Below are 21,093 nucleotides of genomic sequence, written 5' to 3'. Positions count from 1 at the left end.
TTTCTGGGTTGTTTAGGCAGATGTAGGTGGCATCTAAGCAATCAGCAGGAGGAGGTGAGCCCAGCGTCCTCCTCCTACACAGCCATATTCCCAAAAGACTCCCATAAGAGACTCTTAAAAACTGAGAATAAACTGAGGGTTGATGGGGGGTGGGAATGTGGGTGATAGGCATTGAGGAGGGCACCTGTTGGGATGAGCACTGGGTGTTGTATGGAAACAAATCTGACAATGAATTTCATATTAAAAAAAAACTGGCATTGTATTTGTACAGATATATTGTTTTAACAAAATTACATATAAAAGTATAGCGTTAAGAGTTCATTAATAAATTACTGCCTTTGAAACAAAACCACGCTTTTTTAAAACCTTTTTTTTAACGTTTATTCAGTTTTGAGAGAAGAGACAGAACACAAGCAGGGGAGGGGCAGAGAGAGAGGGAGACAGAGAATCTGAAGCAAGTTCTAGGCTCTTAGCTGACAGCACAGAGCCTGACCCGGCGCTTGAACTCATGAACCGCAAGATAATGACCTGAGCTGAAGTCAGATGTTTAAGCAACTGAGCCACCCAGGTGCCCAATTTTTTTTAAAAAATTTTGAAGTTTTTATTTATTTTTGAGGGACAGAGACAGAGCACAAGCGGGGGAGGGGCAGAAACGGAGGGAGACACAGAATCTGAGGCAGGCTCCAGGCTCTGAGCTGACACCATGGAGCCCACATTATGGTGATCCTCTTCTTAGCAGTTGTATCAGGGCATCTTTTACATCTTTGTTCCTTAGGGAATAGATGAGCGGATTTAACAATGGTGTGACCACAGTGTAGAAGAATGTAAAGAACTTGCTATAATTTGAAGCAAAGTGATTCTTAGGGTATGTATACACTGGTGCCACTGTTCCATAAAACATAAAGACCACAATGAGGTGGGAGGAGCAGGTGGCAATGGCTTTCTGTCTGCCATCCTTGGATTGGATTTTACCTAAAGCTTGAGCTATGTAGCCATAAGAAGTCAGGATCAACCCCAGTGGTACGATGGTGAAAAGAACAGCAGAGACTGTCATCTGCCACTCACTGGCCGAGGTGTCTCCACATGTCAAGCGTATGAGGGCAGGAACCTCACAGAGAAAGTCATCTAGGCGGTGGTGGGTGCAGAAGGGAAGCTGAAGTGTGACAGGAATCTGGGTAACAGATTCTATTAGGCCAGAGATCCAGGCTATTAGCACCAGCTTCCAACAGAACTGATGATCCATGATGATGGTATAGTGCAGGGGTTGGCAGATAGCAATGTAACGATCAAAGGCCATCACCACCAACATGACACATTCTGTGGCACCAAGACAGAGTAACATGCAGAGTTGGATGACACAGCCTGTGTAGGTGATGATCTTGCCAGGTCCCCACAAGTTGGACAACATATGGGGAACAGTGGTTGTGGTAAAGCAGAGATCCAAGAAGGAAAGATTGCTAAGAAAGAAGTACATGGGAGTGTAGAGATGAGGGTCCACACAAGAAAGCAAGATAATAGTTGAGTTGGAGAGGATGATCATTGTGTACAAGATGATCACAATCCAGAAAAGAAGCATTTCTAGATGAGGCCATTCAGAGAAACCAAGAAGAATGAAGCCAGTTGGGAAACTCTTGTTGGTCATCACTGGTGCTTTTGGCAATGGAGTTTGAATATAATTGTAACAAAAATTTTGTGAATGGATTTTTGAAGATTCGTCTGTTATTTATTTCGGGAAGGCAAACATTATTAGCTCTCCTGTGGGTCTTAGGGCAGGAGAAATATGAGTGTTGTATATTATACCAATAGGATACAACTTCTCTTCAACAAGACTGTTTCTTTTATACAAAAGAGGTATTCATAAGATATTGCCTTTGAGATTTATCTTCAAATCTGACAGAACATTCTCTGTACACACCCTGACACAATTACTTTAGATTATGCGCATGTTACTCCTAGATTGCTCTCTCAGGAATGTATGTAGTAACTCTCTAAAATATTTGGGATGACATGTTGAAAATAAAGTTTTACTTTTAAAATATGTAGTGCCCCTGTGTATTGTGGTGCTATTTGCATTTTTGGTAATGCTTATAGAAACATAGGAAGTGGAGATTATCCCAGAAACAAGACTTTTCTGTTATCAATATAGACGTCAAACAATGAGACCTTAACTTTTATTCTCTGTCTGAAGAACCATAGGAGACATACCAGTTTTTAGGGGATGAAAATCTATGTTGAATACATGGTATTAACTAAAGTTTTATCTTAGGTAATTCAAACATCTTTAAGTAAACAACTTAAAAAAACTTCAGCCAATATTTTTATCCAGGAAATGGCTATAATAATTCCCACATCAGTGAATTCAGGTCCAAATTATAGAAATAACTATATTATTGCCTTCTACTTTTAAGCACAAAATGCTAACATGATAAAAGTAGTGAAAAGAAACAATTAAATAGGCTGTATAATTTTTGCCCCACACAAGTCCATTATTGTTCTGCTCAACTATCAATTAGACTAAATACATTTCAATCAGAGACAATAATTGTAAAATAGAAATAAATTACAGTAACAAAAATGAAATATACAATTATTTTAAATTTTTACTTCATGTGCAGGAGGAAAATAGTGCAGAGATGTTAGCTATGAAATACTAAGGTAGGATAATAGATTCTGGGCACAATGTGCTGGATATTAATTTTCTGTCTCCCAGCAACTGTGGAATAGTTCAGAGTATACAAAAATGTAAGATTTAAAGGATAAGAAAATGCTGTTAAGTGAAGATTAACTTTTGCAAGTAGCCAAACAATGCAGAAATTTGGAGAACATTACAGAGGTCTGTTTCTATTCAGAAACAACCTCATAGATATTTATTCAGGGCCATGAGGCACTGAATAATGATGTGGAATATACTTTGTACAGGAGAGATTAATTCCATGTTTATCCAGTACCCCAAAGCCTGTGGGAGACAGAGACAACAGGTGAAGAAATGAGAAAGTAGATCATGAGGACTTAATTATTTCAATGATAAATTCTAAAAAATTAAAAAAATACATAGTGTATTTTAACTGAGGGTAACAATGGAGGATGTAAGAATCAGAGGAGGATTGTTTTACACAAGGGGAAATAGAGGAACAAAAAAATCTGATACTGAAAAAATGTGCAAACTCCAAGAAGTCCAGCTGCCTGGGAAATGCAGAGCTGTCTCCATGGGAGGTAGTCAGACATGTCATCCAAACTCATCTTTTCTATTCTTTTTTTTTTTTTTAATTTTTTTTTCAACGTTTATTTATTTTTGGGACAGAGAGAGACAGAGCATGAACGGGGGAGGGGCAGAGAGAGAGGGAGACACAGAATCGGAAACAGGCTCCAGGCTCTGAGCCATCAGCCCAGAGCCTGACGCGGGGCTCGAACTCACGGACCGCGAGATCGTGACCTGGCTGAAGTTGGATGCTTAACCGACTGCGCCACCCAGGCGCCCCTCATCTTTTCTATTCTAAGTTCCTATGATCATGAACTGAACTGATCTAAGTTTTTCACTGTAGGAGAATCTAATTTAACCCCATAATGTCTGTTCTGTTTAGTTTTCTTAGTGTTCTCAGCGTTAAGTGTTTTACTTCATGGGCTTATTCACCTGGCTCAGTATGCAATACTGCATTCAACTGTGCCATTTGGAGAAGAATGTTGAAATTGTTCATTTTGTCCTTGTTTTGAAATTATATCATGTGTTCAGTTTATCATTATTGATAGAAAAAAAAAACAAATTCAAGTCAATGATATGATGTGTTTTTTAAATAAATTTAAATTGTTTTTAAATATCATTTTTACTCCATAATTATATTATGGATACTATAGATAATTTATCACATATGGACCAAAAGAAAAACAGAGGCATATATAATCCCAACATCAAATATGAAATTTATGGTAAAATTTTGATTTCTTCTTTTAATATGTATTTTAATAAGTAATGTATACAGACAGATATACATAGACTATATAAAATATATCAAGTATAGAGTAGAACTATGCTCTGTATACTTCTATATTTCTATAAATCTTATAATTATACACATATTCTCATTTCTTTATATACTTAAAAATATCATCCTTATGAACATGAAGATCTATATTAATAATTCCAAATATTAATATTAATAATTGTTATTAATATAATAACGATTTTACATTATTTAAATGTAATATTCTTTAAAATTTTTACTAGCCTAAAACACTACTGAGAAAAATATCTATATAAAATATTCCTAGATTCTATGTGATGATTTATTTTGATTAAAAAATACTGTTTATATCAGAGTTATGTATTGTATCTGCATCCTGTGAAAGAGTAACCCTTACATATCATCAGCATTTCGGGTCTTAAAACGTTCATCACAACAACACTTATAATCATTCACTTATCTGGTCTATAATTCAGCAAGAAAAAAAGTGAAGATCTAAATTTCATTTGCAATTTTATTATTGTTCATTTCTTTATTCAAATGTTTCTTTGTCAAAATATTTGTGCCATTTTAAAAACTTGATATGTTCATATTTTTCTGCTAAACATGTGAGAGATTTCTACATTACTGACCTTTAACTTTTAATATGTCATATAACCACATAAATTCCCAAATTAAAAGACAATATTTTGGTATGGGTTTTGATGTTTTTTTCTTTTTAAAGTTTTTTTTTTCAATTTTGAAATTCTAATTTACTTTCTATGGAATTTCACTCATTGCCTTTGTTCATATCTTAGGTAAATTTTTAGATATACATTTGTTTACATATTTTATTTTTTCATTTTCTGTATCAAACTTTTGATTAATTTCATATTGTAAATGTAAAAACAGTAAAAATTATTACTAATTTGTTATTAAGTTTTCAGGGAATGTTAAAGAAGTATTCTCTGCTCACTGAATCACAAAGGCAATTTAGCTACATATACTTTCAATAATCTCTAATGACAGAATAATTGAGGATTTGTTACTGGGTAAGAAACACAAATTTTATTTTCACAGTTTAGCCCAAAGTTACCCAAATGTTGAGCAGAACACACATCTCTCTTTTTATCACTCTCTCTTGCTCTCTCTCCTTTCTATCTTTCCTTCTGTTTCTCCTGTTTTTATCAGATTATTACACTAGAGACTTTCACTGTTGTTCATAATAGATTTAATAAATCGATTAAAATGTGTATTTTTGTTCTGAATAGGCTGTAACTTTCTTAAGGCTGCCTCTGTTTCATATTAACACAAAGATTCTAAAGATGTGAAATCATTAAACTCTAAGGATTATTGTAAAATAATATTTAACAAGTTAATCCAATACCTAACTTTTTATGCCATTTAATATGAGGAATTTAAAAATACATTGCTGTGATATGTTAAATGAAATAGTGGGCAGTAAAATTTCTGCAACATAATACTCAAAAATCAGTTCTGTGTGTGTGTGTGTGTGTGTGTGTGTGTGTCTTTATCATAAATATTCTACATAAATTTACAGCACCGGATTTTTGAGACTAAATAGAGCACAATGACAATTTGTACATCTTCAAATACAGCTCATTCTATTAAGTCCCAGAGATCTGAGCATAAGTTTTCTTTTTTGTTTTTCTTTTTTTCATTTTCTAACCATTCCACCTAAAAATGTAAGTAACTTACTTGTGTAGGAAAACAAGTCAATGGCTGTATTGGAAAACTATAAACCTGCCCAGGACCCATACGCAGCATCCATTCACTGAGATTTTGTCAGACTTCTCCACTTGGAGTTACTCTCCAGTTAAATATATAACACTGTGGTTATTAGAAAATGCCCAAATAACGTGTGAGCAATTTTATTTCAATTGAAGGATGGAGCAGAAGGAGCACAGATGGAACAAGGATTCTTGGAAGTCTCTGGAGGTTCTATTCTTTCAGGTAATTAGCTTCTAGTGCAAAATGTTATAAAAACCTGAAGAATAATAACAAAAATTACTTCCTTGTTTCCAGTCAATGAAGTGAATTGTTTCCAGTCTACTGTTTAGCTAATTATCCATTAACATAATTCAATAGTTTACTTATCGATTATATATTAAAAAAATTTAAAAGTCATTGGTTTACTTATTTACTTTACAAATGTTTTGTGTCTGTTTTGTGCCCATCTATGTGTGAGTCACTGCAGACATAACAGGGATGAAAGAAATTAGAAAGAATAAAAAAGGTATACCTTTCCAGTCTTAAATTGCTTGTGCATGCTATTAGATAACTAAAAACATTCCATGGAGGTTGCAAATCCAAATAAAGGTTTACACAAGAGAAAAATATTTATAAAAATTAGGTTTTGCAATTAAGGATAGAATGGAAGAAAAACAACTCAATTTTATTTCAGTCATGCAATGAAAGGTAGCATAGGTCATTTAAAAGTTTATTGTTATAGGAAATGTGTAACATGTACAAAAGATCTGAAAATCTTTAAATATGCTTCAAAGCCATTACTGAATAAAACACATTGATATTGAAGAATATAAACATATTGGGGCACCTGGGTGGCTCATTCAGTTAAGCATCAGACTTCAGCTCAGGTCATGATCTCATGGTTTGTGAGTTTGAGCCCCGCATTGGGCTCTGTGCTGACAGCTTAGATTCTGTGTCTGCCTCTCTCTTTACCCCTCCTCCACTTGTTCTCTGTCTCTTTCTGTCTCTCAAAAGTAAACATTAAAAAGAAAATAAAAAAGAATAGAAACATTAAAATATAAAATATTTTAATTTAGACAACATCATATATCAAAAGTAAAACAGAAGAATATGCAATGTATGGCAAGAAGGAATAGGAATTATAGGCTTGGCATTATCATGATGGCAACAAAAGACATTGCTTTATTTTCCTTATCAACAACAAAAATTTACCATCTAGTCACAGGCAGAATTACCTTTGAGGGGGCATTATATGTTAAAGAATCTGGGAGTAGTGTTGCCTACAAATGTGTTAGGTAATATGCAGATAGACCTCAACCCATCTGTGGATCTTGTAATGCCAATAAACTGGATCAGCTTTTTTTCCAATATAGTCTGGGAGTCCCTGGGGAACACTGACTTGGGAAGTTACCTATGGACAAAACAGTCCAGGCTTCCAGAGGAGAAATTGCAGCACTCTGTTGAAACAAACAAAAATTTTTGGACACTTTGGAGCAGGTAAGAGAAATAGTTTGAGTTTATCCACATCACCCATACCCCAAGTCAGCATAGCCTAGGACCATAAAAATCTTCCACAGCTTGAGACTAATTTGAGGTGTAAGTGGAGAGTATATGTGAATAAGAATCCAGTCTTTATATGTGTGGAACACTAACAAAAGAACTAATTTTTTCTCTATCCTATCGAGTACTAAATCAGGATCTCTATGACTCCCAGGCAGAACAAGTCTAGAAGAACAGCACATAAGAATCTCAGAGGGGAATTTCTGGGGAAGATGACAGAATAGGAGCACCCTATGCTTACCTTGTTTCATAGATACAACAAGATAACACCCACATCAGTGTAAATAGCCCAGGAAACTACCCAAAAACTAGCAGAGCAGACTCTCCACAGCTAAATATAGAAGAGGCCACAATTAAAGAGGGAAGAAAGGATGGACATGTGGTCAGGAGCCAAAACACCCATTGAACTGTCCACGGGAGGGAAGGATGCCATAGGTGTGGAGAGGGAGAGGAACAGACTCCACCCCAGGCACCCTAGGCACACAATAACTGCACTGGAAAGTCAAAGCCCCATAGAAATAGGCCTTTAAAAACAGGAGCTCAATTTTGTAAGTTCTTATATTCAGTATGGCTTAGCAGCAGGAACTTTATTTTTTGTTAAGATTTTATTTAAATTCCAGTTGGTTAAGATACACTGTAATATTAGTTTCTGGTGTACCACATATTGATGCAACACTGACGTACAACACCTGGCTCTTAGGACAAGGGCACTCCTTAATATCCATCATCACCTATTTATCCCATACCCTCACCCATCTACCCTCTGGTAATCATCAGTGTGTTCTCTAAAGTTAAGAGTCTGTTTCTTGGTTTGCATCTCTCTCTCTTTTCCTTTGCTTATTTGTTTTGTTTCTTAAATTCCTCATATAAGGGAAATAATATGGTATTTGCCTTTCTCTGACTTACTTATTTCACTTATCATAACATGCTCTAGCCCCATCCATGTCCTTGCAAATGGCAAGATTTTATTCTTCTTTTATGGCTGAGTAATATTCCACTGTATACATACACCACATCTTTATCCATTCACCAGTTGATGGACACTTGGGCTGCTTCCATAGTTTTGCTATTGTGTATAATGTTAATAAACATCAGGGTGCATGTACCCTTTTAATTAGGATTTTTGTATTCTTTGCATAAATACATAATTGTGCAATTGCTGGATCATAGTTCTATTTTTTAACTTTTTGAAGAACCTCCATACTGTTTCCCAGAGAGTTTGCACCAGTTTGCATTCCCACCAACGGTGTAAGAGAGTGTCCTTTTTTCTGCATCCTTTACAACACCTGTTGTTTTTTGTGATGATAATTTTAGCCATTCTGACTGGTGTGAGGTGATATCTCATTATAGTTTTGATTTGCATTTCCTTGGTGGATCAGTGATGTTGAGCATATTTTCATGTGTCTGTTGGCTATCTGTATATCTTCTTTGGAAAAATGTTTATTCCTGTCTTCTGCCCATTTTTTTAACTGAGATATTTGTGTTTAGGGTGTTGAGTTTTAGAAATTTTTTAAAAATATTTTTGATGCTAACCCTCTATCAGATGTAGCATTTATAAATATCTTCTCCAAATTCATATGTTGCTTTTTAGTTTGTTTTCTTCATTGTGCAGAAGTGTTTTTTTTTTCTTTTAATGAAGACCCAATAAACAACAAGAACTTTAAAAATCAGTGGACTCAGAACTGGGACAGCCAGGAGGTCAATAGGAAATGCAATCCCTGCCCTCAAAGAGACAGAACAACAAACAACCCTACTAAAATACAACATAGAAGAATCAGTTTGAAAAACACCCGGGTTATATGTGAGGGATAGTTGTTTATTAATCTCAAATCTTGTGCTGGAGGGACAGGGATCTTTAGGAGACTTCTACAATAAAAGAGTTGACGGGTCATTTTCCTCTCCCACACCCAGCCTAAATACACAGACAACTGTGGGAAACAGCATAGTGAGAACTCTTTCCACCAAACTTGTTAATAGTGTGTCCGGCCTCTGAGAGCTTCTGAAGATCTGCCCCCTCCCACCCAGCCTAGCTGGGCAGGGGTTTTCCTAGGAAGCTTCAGCTTCCTTCCTGCAGTGACCTGCCCGGATCTTGCTTGTCCAATGTCCCCCCCGACACACACACATACATTCTTCTTCAGATTTGCCTCCTCCATACCCACAGCAAGAGTCTTCTCAAGTGGATCCAGGTTCTTTCCCACAGTGGACCTTCACAAACCTTGGTAACTGTGTGCCTTGCCTCCATGCTCTTCTGTGGATCTGCACTTCACAGGGATCTATCCAAAGCCAAGGCATAAACATGGCATGTGCAAGTAGCATTCAAAGGGGTCAGCACCAATCCAAAGTACCTCCTGGCCTGAACAAAAGGGAAGATAACCACATATACTACTCCAACTGCACACCAGTAGTGAGCTTTGGACAGACATCTAGTGATTGCAAGAACTGCCCATCAATTAAAACTTCTCATGGGACAACACAGTGGGGGTGTTCTGCAATTTGGCTCTGCCACAGCTCTGGCAAATGCCTTGCCTGACTCAACTCAAGTCCAAGGCAGCCCCATACTGGTGCACTATCAACACAGGGGCCAAACCCTGCCCACAACAGCCAAAGAGAGCCTTTGCAGATAGCTGGACTGGAAGCACGTGCAGTTCAGCCACAATAATAGGGTGCAGGAAACACATCTAGGAGATACAGATGAAATGCCAGGCTCTGGTTAATGGGGCACATTGCACTGGAGGGCACAACAGGACCTCTTCCTCAAAAGGCCAATAAATTCAAGAGCAAGAGATGTAGCTGACTTTGTGTATGCATAAAAATACAAACAGAGAATTAATATACACAGACATATGTCCAAAATGAAACAATAAGATACAATCACAGCAAGACAGCTTAATGAAATGGAGATAATTAATATTTCTGACTGAGAATTTAAAGTAATGGTCATGGGGCACCTGGATGACTCAGTGGCTAAGTGTCCAACTGTGGCTCAGGTCATTGATCTTGCAGTTTGTGTTTGATCCCTGCACCGGGCTCTCTGCTGACAGCGCAGAGCCTGCTTCGGATTCTCTCCCTCTCTCTCTACCCCTCCTCCACTTTCTCACTCTCTTTCAAAAATAAATAAACATGAAAAGTATAAATTGATGGTTGTAAAGATACTCATGGGACTTGATAACAAGAGTGGAGGACCTCAGTGAGACCCTCAATAAGAAATGGGAAACAGATAAGAAAAAACAGAGATTAAGAATTCAATAATTAAAATTAAAAATGTAATAGAGGGAATAAATAGTAGGCTACAGGAAACATAAGAATGGATCACTGATGTGAATTACAGAGTAATGAAAAGCACTCATGCTGAACAGGAGAGAGGCAGAGAATAATTTAAAAAATACATTAAGGAAACTCAGCATTATCAAGCATAATAACATTCACATTATAGAGATCTCAGAAGGAGAAGAGAGAGAAAAGAGGCAGAAAATATATTTGAAGAAATAATAACTGAAAACTTCCCATATCTTGGGAAGAAAACAGAAATCCAGATCCAGGAGGCACAGAGATACCCAAACAAAATCAACTGAAGAAGGTCCACACCAAGACACAAGGTAATTCAGGTGGCAAAAAGTAGTGATAAAGATAAAACCTTTAAAGTAGCAAAAGAAAAGGAAACAGTCACATAGAAAGGAAATCCCAGAAGGCTATCTGCTGATTTTCAACAAGAACATTGAAGACCAAAAGGGAGTGCCATGGTATCTTCAAAACACTGAAGGAAAAAACAACAACAACATGAAACCAAGAATACTCTATCCAGCAAGGTTATCACTCAGAATAGAGACATAAAGAGTTTCCTAGACAGCCCCCCCCAAAAAAGGAATTTATGACCACTATACAGATCTTACAAGAAATGTTAAAGCAGATACTCTTAGTGGAAAGCAAGGACAATAAACACAAGTAATAAAGGTAGGAAGCAGAAAAGCAGTACAATGAAGTATATCTATGAAAAATCAGGGAATTCACAAAATATAATACTTAAAACATGGTAAGGGGAGAAGTAAAAGTTTAGAGTTTATAGAATGGGTTCAAACTTAAGCAACCATTGACTTAATATGGACTGCTGTATTCATAAAATGTCATAAATAAACCTAATGGTAACCACAAATAATTAAAAAAAACCTGATAAAAACTATGCAAAAATTTAAAAGAAAGGTATCCAAGTATATCAGTAAAAAGAAGCCAGGAAAACATGAGAGGGAAAGCAAGAGAAGAAAGGAAAAAAGACCTACACAAACAACCATAAAGCAAGGAAAAAAATGACAATAAGTACATACCTATCAATGATTATATTCAATCTAAGGGGAGTAAACACTGTAATCAAAAGACATAGGGTGATGGAATAGATAAAAAAAAAAGAAGACCATCTATATGCTACTTACAAGAGACTAATTTTAGACATAAAGACATTTGTGGATTGAAAGTGAGGGAGTAGAGTTTGATGGGGGGTGGGAGGTAGGGGAGGGTGGGTGATGGGTATTGAGGAGGGCACCTTTTGGGATGAGCACTGGGTGTTGTATGGAAACCAATTTGACAGTAACTTTCATATATTGAAAAAAATAAAAAATAAAATTACAGCAAAAAAAATTTGAGGATTCAAGATAAATGTGATGTCAAGAGTGATCATAGATTTTTCTATATAACCCTAAATAATATTAAAGAAATGTAATATTGAAAGAAAAAAGAAAGTGAGGGAGTAGAGAAAAATTTATCATGCAAATGGATGTCAAAAGAAGGTTGGAGTAGCAATACTTATACATATTGGACAAAATAGAATTTAAGACAAACAGTGTACCAAGAAGACAAAGAAGGAAAGACACGATATAATCATTAGGGGGACAATCCAACAAAAAGATATAACAAATGTAAATATTTATGCACCCAATAATAAGCACCCAAATACATAAAGCAGCTGAAAACAAACATAAAAGTAGTATTTGATAGTAATACAATAATACTAGAGGACTTTAACACCCAACTTACATCAATGGATAGATCATCCAGATATAAAATCAACAAGGAAACAATGACTTTGAATGACATATTAAATCAGATGGATCTAATGCATATATTCAGACACCTTTTCCAGAAAGACTGTAATACACTTTTTTTCTTTTTAAAAAATTTTAAATGTTTTTATTTATTTTTGAGACAGAGAGAGACAGAACATGAGCGGGGAAGGGGCAGAGAGAGAGGGAGACACAGAATCTGAAGCAGGCTCCAGGCTCTGAGCTGTCAGCACAGAGCCTGACGTGGGGCTCGAACTCACAGACTATGAGATCATGACCTGAGCTGAAGTCAGACGCTTAACCAACTGAGCCACCCAGTCGCCCCATACACTTTTTTTTTCAAGTGAACATGAAACAGTCTACAGAATAGATCACATAGTAGCCACAAAACAAGTCTCAATTAAGTAAAAAAAGTTTGAAGTCACATTATTGATCTTTTCTGACCCATGGAAACAAATGGAAATAACAATAACAATGGTCTAAGCCTTTGGAATGCAAGAAAAGCAGTTCTAAGAGGAGAATATTTAGCAATATAGGTTTACTTCAAAAAGAAAAAAAAACTCAAATAAACAACTGAACTTATACATAAGGGACCTAGAAAAAACAACAAACAGACTACAAACAAGCAGAGGATGGAAATAATAAAAAGTAGAGCAGATATAAATGAAATAGAAACTGAAAAACAGAATAACAGATCAAAAAAAAATCAGGAGCTGGTTCTTTGAAAAGATCAACAAAATTGAGATACCTTTAGCCAGACTCATTAAAAATAAATAAAGAACAGAGAAGAATGAAATAAGCAAAATCACATTTTAAGAGGAGAAATAACAATGAACACTGCAGAAATACAAGCAATTGTAAGAGATAAAGTCCCAACAATTTATTTTTTCTTTTGTCTACCTTACCTCCCTGTAGACTCCAGAGAGCCAAAGCAAACCTGAAAAACAAAAACAAAGCTGGGGGCATCACAATTATGGACTTCATGTTATATTACAAAGCTATAGTGATGAAAACAGTATGAAAGACAGATGAAAGACAATCTCTTCAACAAACGATGTTGGGAAAACTGGACAGAAATATGCAGAAAAATGAAACTGGGCCACTTTCTTACACCATACACAAAAATAAATTAAAAATGGATTAAAGACCTAAATGTAAAAAACTATAGTATTAAAATCCTAGAGGATAATACATACAGTAATATTTGACCTCAGCCATAGCAACTTCCATCTATTTATGTCTCCTGAGACAAGGAAAACAAAAACAAAAATAAGCTATTGGGACTAAATCAAATTAAAAAGCTTCTGCATAGCAAAGGAAGCAATCAACAAACCTAAAGACAACCTTGGAAAATGAGAGGCTATTTGCAAATGACATATCTGGAAAAAGGTTAGTATAAGAAACATAAAGAACTTACAAAACTCACCCCCCCCCCCAAAAAAGAAAATCCAATTTAAAATGGACAGAAGACATGAGTAAACATTTTTCTAAAGAGGACATCCAGATAGCTAACAGATACATGAAAAGATGTTCAATATCACTTATCATCAGGGAAATACAAATCAAAACTACAATGAGATATCACCTCACACTTGCCAGAATGGCCGGAATCAACAACACAATAGACAGGTGTTGGTGAGGATGTAGAGAGGAACAAGTGTCTTACACTGCTGGTGGGAATGCTCAGTGGTGCAGCTATTCTGGGAAACGGTATGGAAGTTCTTTAAAAAATTAAAAACAGAGCTACTTATGATCCAGCAATTGCACTAGTAGGTATTTACCCAAAGAATATAAAAATAATAATTCAAAGGGATATATGTACCCCAATGTTTATAACGACATTTTTACAAAGCCAAATTATGGAAGCAGCCCAAGTGTCCATCAATGATGAATGGATAAAGAATGTGTGATACGTAATGGAATATCACTCAACCATAACTAGAAATAAAATCTTGCCATTTTCAATGATGTGGATGGAGGTAGAGAGTATTATGCTATGTGAAATAAGTTAGTCAGAGAGAGACAAATACCATATGATTTCACTCATATGTGGGAATTTAAGAAAATAAATAAAGGAGCAAAGGGGAAAAAAAAAGAGAGAGGGGCAAACCAAGAAACCACCTCCTAAGAATAGAAAAGAAACTGTTGGTTATCAGAGAGTGGGTAATTGGAGAAGGGGTTAAACAGGTTTTGAAGATTAAGAGGTGTACTCGTGATGAACACTGGGGGTTGTATAGAAATGTTTCATCACTTTATTCTACACCTGAAACTAACATTACACTGTATGTTAACTAACTGCATTTTAAATAAACCCTTAAAAAATATTTTAAAAAGTTAAATTTAAATCAGTCAAAAGAAGTAAAAGTTAGTATATAATGATAAAATAGTTGATGCAACAGCATGATGTTACAATTGTAAGTATGTATTCCCCCATTACTAGAGAATTTAAATACATAAAACAACTATTGGCATACTAAAGGGAAAAATGGAGAATACTGTAATACTAGGATATTGAATACCCCAGTTCCTATAATGGATAGAGCCTCCAATCAGAAAATCAATAAGTACCTGAATTGATCAGTCAGAGAAAGACAAATATCATGTGGTTTTACTCATATGAGGAATTTAAAAACACAACAGATAGACATAGGGGAAGGGAAAGAAAAATAAGATAAAAAACATAGGGAGCCAAACCATAAGAGACTCTTAAATACCAAGAGCAAACTGAGGGTTGCTAGAGGGGAGGTGGGTAGGGGCATAGGCTAAATGGGTGATGGGCATTAAGGAGGGCACTTTCAGGGTTGAGCACTGGGTGTTATATGTAAATGATAAATCGCTGGGTTCTACTCCTGAAACCTATGCTACACTGTATGTTAACTAACTTGAATTTAAAAAAAAATGAGAAATACCTGACTTGAACAACATATAGACTAAATGAAATGAATTCACATATACAAAACTTTCTACCTAAGGAAGCAGAATACAGATTCTGTGCAAGCACACACAGAAAAATATTCAACATAGGTCACATGTTAGGTCACAAAACAAGTCCTAACCAATTTAAGATGATTCAAATCATACTCAATGTCTTCACAGACCACAGTGCATGAGTGTTTTCCCCCCAAGATCAGGAATGTGAAAGGGATGTCCACTCTCATCACTGTCGTTCATAATAGTAGTGAAAGTACTAGCATCAGCAGACAACAAAAAGAAATAAAAGGCATAAAAATTGGTAAAGAAGTCAAACTTTCACTCTTTGCAGATGACATGATACTTCTCGTGGAAAGACTGAAACTCCATCAAAAACTGATACGTGAATTCATCAAAGTCGCAGCATATAAAATCAATGTACAGAAATTGGTTGCATTTCTATACACCAATAAGGAAGCAGCAGAAAGAGAAGTCAAGAAATCGATCCCATTTACAATCACACCAAGAACAATAAAATACCTAGGAATGAACCTAACCAAAGATGTAAAATATCTGTATGCTGAAAACTATAGACAAATTATGAAGAAATTGAAGAAGACATAAAGAAATGAAAAACATTCCATACTCATGGATTGGAAGAAGAAATATTGTTAAAATGTCGATACTACCCAAAGCAATCTAGATATTCAATGCAATCCCTATCAAAATAACACCGGCATCCTTCACAGAGCTAGAACAAACAATTCTAAAATTTGTATGGAACCAGAAAAGGCCCTGAATAGCCAAAGCAATCCTGGAAAAGAAAACTGGGGGCACCTGGGTGGCTCAGTAGGTTAAGCAACCGACTTCGACACAGGTCATAATCTCACAGTTTGTGAGTTTAAGCCCCGCATTGAGCTCTCTGCTGACAGCTCAGAGCCTGGAGTTTGCTTGTCTCTGCCCCTGTGTCTCTGCCCCTCCCCCACTCACATTCTCTGTCTCTCTCTCAAAAATAAATAAATGGAAAAAAAATTAAAGCCAGATTAGTTTGGACACACCTAGTTGTTTAATCTTAACTGCATTAACTTAAATTAAGTAAACAAGTTTAAATTTTTAGATACTATTCTTATATTAGAAATGGTTATAATAACTCTCAGAGTATTTGACTCATATTAAAGGGGATAATGTTATAATAGTGCTTGTACCTTTGAGCTAAAACACTTAATATTACAAACCAGGATAACATAGAGCACTATAACTGCTGTATAATTATCACCCCGTAAAACCCCTTATTGGTTGTCTCCAATAATCAGTAAGAAGCAATAAATAAATTTACAAAAATCATCTAAAAGATATAAATAAGTGAAAGTGACAAAATTATAAATTTGATTATTTTAAAGTTCTGCTTCATGGGTAGAAGAGAAGGATGGTGTGTTGCCATTAGCTAAAGAATACTAACTTTGAGAATAAGATTTAGGAGAAATATTCCAGGAATATTAATTTTATGTCTTTGAGAAACCAAATAATAGTCTAGGAGAAATCAAGAAAGTAGGACACATATGATGCAAAAAATGCTATTTGATGAAAGAAATTGAGTTTGTATATTGTGAAAATTTATATTTGAAAGTGAGCAAACAAGGCAAAATTGAAACCCTACAGGAGATAGATTCTATTTTTTAATTTTTTTTGATGCAGCTTCTATTAAATAGCAACTTCACACGTATTTATTGAATACCTATAATGTGTCACACACTAAATAATAATGAGGGAATATACTATGAACAAAGAGATACAATCCTTGTTTTTATCAAACTTATAGTTCTGTTAATGCGAGACAGAAAGTAATGAGCAAATTATAAGATTTCAAGTATTTCTTTTTTTTTTTTTTTAATTTTTTTTTCAACGTTTATTTATTTTTGGGACAGAGAGAGACAGAGCATGAACAGAGGAGGGGCAGAGAGAGAGGAAGACACAGAATCTGAAACAGGCTCCAGGCTCCAAGCCATCAGCCCAGAGCCTGACGCGGGGCTCGAACTCATGGACCGCGAGATCGTGACCTGGCTGAAGTCGGACGCTTAACCGACTGTGCCACCCAGGCGCCCCAGATTTCAAGTATTTCTGATAATAACTATCATAAATGATGGGGGAGAATCAGGGTATTATAACTGATGATATCAATGGAAGATTCAAGAACCAAAGAAAGATCATTTCACTCTAGGGAAATGAGGAAAGCAAATAGCCTGGTGTTGAGGAATTGTATTAGCTCCAAGAATTCCAGCATAGCTAGATATGGCAGTTAAACTCAACTTCTGTATTCTAAGTTCTTATGATCACACCCTGACCTGATGTCATTTTTTTCTGTACAAGACACTCTGAATTAAATATAAAATGCTTATTTTATTGCATCAGACTGTATCACCTCTTTAGTTCTCTGTTTCCACAGTTTTATTTTATCAATTTATCTTCACCCAGGAATGCAATACTACATTAAACTGTGTCACTGGATGAAAATGTTCAAGTAATTCAATTGGTTTTGAAATGATCATGGGTTCAGTTTTTCCTCATGCAAAAAAAATAATTCAGATTGATGGTATTATGTGTTATTCGCTGATAAACTTATATTCACTTACGTTTAAAACTAATACCTATTCCATTTTCTGAATGCATTTTTAAACAGCACAATATGATTTAAGATATTTGCAACTATGTGGATGGAACTGGAGGGTATTATGCTAAGCGAAATTAGTCAGAGAAAGACAAATATCATGTGACTTCACTCATATGAGGACATTAAGAGACAAAACAGATGAACATAAGGGAAGGGAAACAAAAATAATATAAAAACAGGGAGGGGCACAATACATAAGAGACTCTTCAATATGAAGAACAAAGGGTTACTGGAGGGGTTGTGGGAAGGGGGAATGGGCTAAATGGGTAAGGGACATTAAAGAATCTACTCCTGAAATCATTGTTGCACTATATGCTAACTAATTTGGATGTAAATTTTAAAAATAAAATACAATTAAAAGTAAAAAAAAAAGATACTTATGAAACAAAAAGAATTACACTGTATATAACTTCTTATTTCTCTAAATAGTATAATAATGTACATATTGTCATGACTTTGAATGATTTAGAAGTAACTCTTTAATATAAAGCTTTGTAATATTTTGCCTTAGTAATGAAAATTATATAACATTTTTCTATTATTTTAAAATGTAGATTTTTCCAAAGTTTTACTGATCTAAAGCAACATGGAGATGAATATCTATGTAAAGAATTCCTTGATTCTGTGCTTACATTTTTAATTAAAATAATAGTATTCATGTATTGATTCATGTATTGATGGTGCTTCCCATCAAAGATTAAGCAGACAGATCACAGGTGGAAGTATTTGGTTATTTTACTCCTGTTACCACTGATAATCATCTATTTTTTTTCTCTTCATAACCTAGCAAGAGTGGGGCCCTATTGTGGATTTACTTTGCATTATTCTGATTAATGTGTGGTTTAGTATTTATAAGTCATCTGAAAATGTTTTATTCAAAATGTTGTCATTTTAAAATTTGATAAATTAATCTTTTTTCCTGATTAATGTCTAAGAGATTCTTATAAAAGCAGAACTTTTAGCTTATGGTTTGTTATTAGACCCAACTTTAAAAGATCTTTTCATATCATTGATCTCTTTTTCTCTTCAGAAATATACATTTTAAAAATTTTTTTTCAAATCCTAAATACTTTTTCATGGTATTTTCTACATTGGCTTTCTTCATCATTTAGGTAAATCTTTACCCATACAGTCGTCTAGTTATTTTATAGTTTCATTTTCTTTATATAAATATTATTTATGAATCTTATTGTTTTATTTATTTTTTATTTTTTTTAATGTTTGTTTATTTTTGAGACAGAGAGAGACAGAGCATGAACGGGGGGTGGTCAGAGAGAGAGGGAGATACAGAATCTGAAGCAGGCTCCAGGCTCTGAGCTGTCAGCACAGAGCCTGACGCGGGGCTCGAACTCACGGACCATGAGATCCGTGAGCCAAAGTCAGATGCTTAACCGACTGAGCCACCCAGGCGTCCCATGAATCTTATTGTTTTAAATGTAAAAGAAGATTTAAAGTTTATTGCTAACTTGGTATTACATTTTCAAAGAGTTTTACTGAGGAATCTTTTCTCAGTTCACTGAATCACAATAGCAATTTTGCTGCTTGTATTTTTTTTTTAATTTTTTAATGTTTATTTTTGAGAGAGAGACAGAGTGCGAGTGGGGGAGAGGCAGGAAGAGAGGGAGACAAGAATCTGAAGCAGGCTCCAGCCTCTGACTATTAGCACAGAGCCTGATGTGGGGCTCCAACCATGAACCTTCAGATCATGACCTTAGCGGAAGTCAGATGCTTAATTGATTGAGCCATCCAGGTGCCCCATTGATGCTTGTATTTTCAGAGTTCTTCTACCATTATGGCAAGAGGCAATACGTTCCATTGTCATTGTTATGACCAAAAATTAACCAATCTGTTCCGAGGAAAACATTACGTCTCTCACTCTCACTCTCACTCACTCTTTCTCTTTCTGTCTCTTGTATATTTTCATCAGATTATGCACTAGAAACTTAGTGATGTCATTAAGTACTGTTTATTTATTCATTTATTTATTTTTTGCAATGTGATAGCCATTATTCAAAAATTCCTTTAAAAATATGTTGAAATGCTCCTTGTGTTAGTAAAATCTGATTTTTTTTCAATATATGAAATTTACTGTCAAATTGGTTTCCATACAACACCCAGTGCTCATCCCAAAAGGTGCCCTCCTCAATACCCATCACCCACCCTCCCCTCCCTCCCACCCCCCATCAACCCTCAGTTTGTTCTCAGTTTTTAACAGTCTCTTATGCTTTGGCTCTCTCCCACTCTAACCTCTTTTTTTTTTTTCCTTCCCCTCCCCCAGGGTTTTCTGTTAAGTTTCTCAGGATCCACATAAGAGTGAAAACATATGGTATCTGTCTTTCTCTGTATGGCTTATTTCGCTTAGCATCACACTCTCCAGTTCCATCCACGTTGCTACAAAGGACCATATTTCGTTCTTTCTCATTGCCACGTAGTACTCCATTGTGTATATAAACCACAATTTCTTTATCCATTCATCAGTTGATGGACATTTAGGCTCTTTCCATAATTTGGCTATCGTTGAGAGTGCTGCTATAAACATTGGGTTACAAGTGCCCCTATGCATCAGTACTCCTGTATCCCTTGGGTAAATTCCTAGCAGTGCTATTGCTGGGTCATAGGGTAGGTCTATTTTTAATTTTCTGAGGAACCTCCACACTGCTTTCCAGAGTGGCTGCACCAGTTTGCATTCCCACCAACAGTGCAAGAGGGTTCCCGTTTCTCCACATAGTCTCCTGATTTGTTCATTTTGGCCACTCTGACTGGCGTGAGGTGATATCTGAGTGTGGTTTTGATTTGTATTTCCCTGATAAGGAGGACGTTGAGCATCTTTTCATGTGCCTGTTGGCCATCCAGATGTGTTCTTTAGAGAAGTGTCTATTCATGTTTTCTGCCCATTTCTTCACTGGGTTATTTGTTTTTCAGGTGTGGAGTTTGGTGAGCTCTTTATAGATTTTGGATACTAGCCCTTTGTCTGATATGTCATTTGCAAATATCTTTTCCCATTCCGCTGGTTGCCTTTTAGTTTTGTTGGTTGTTTCCTTTGCTGTGCAGAAGCTTTTTATCTTCATAAGGTCCCAGTAGATCATTTTTGCTTTTAATTCCCTTGCCTTTGGGGATGTGTCAGGTAAGAGATTGCTACGGCTGAGGTCAGAGAGGTCTTTTCCTGCTTTCTCCTCTAGGGTTTTGATGGTTTCCTGTCTCACATTCAGGTCTTTATCCATTTTGAGTTTATTTT

General features: G+C 35.6%; 1 protein-coding gene across 1 annotated transcript; it reads right to left on the bottom strand.

The window, feature by feature from the left end:
- Positions 1-715: 715 nt before the first annotated feature.
- On the bottom strand, positions 716-1,642 carry LOC115510606 (olfactory receptor 2H1-like). Its single transcript, XM_030310688.1, has one exon. It carries the CDS (start codon positions 1,640-1,642, stop codon positions 716-718), a length of 927 nt encoding a protein of 308 aa, XP_030166548.1.
- Positions 1,643-21,093: the final 19,451 nt, after the last annotated feature.

Source organism: Lynx canadensis, chromosome A1 (genome assembly GCF_007474595.2).
Source record: "Lynx canadensis isolate LIC74 chromosome A1, mLynCan4.pri.v2, whole genome shotgun sequence".
Lineage (NCBI taxonomy): Eukaryota > Metazoa > Chordata > Mammalia > Carnivora > Felidae > Lynx > Lynx canadensis.
Note: the sequence above shows the minus strand (reverse complement) of the source record. Positions and strands in the feature narration are given on the sequence as shown.

What these genes read in the sequence shown, in the direction of transcription:
- LOC115510606 (XM_030310688.1), bottom strand. Translation starts at nt 1,642, where the DNA reads ATGACCAACAAGAGTTTCCCAACTGGCTTCATTCTTCTTGGTTTCTCT.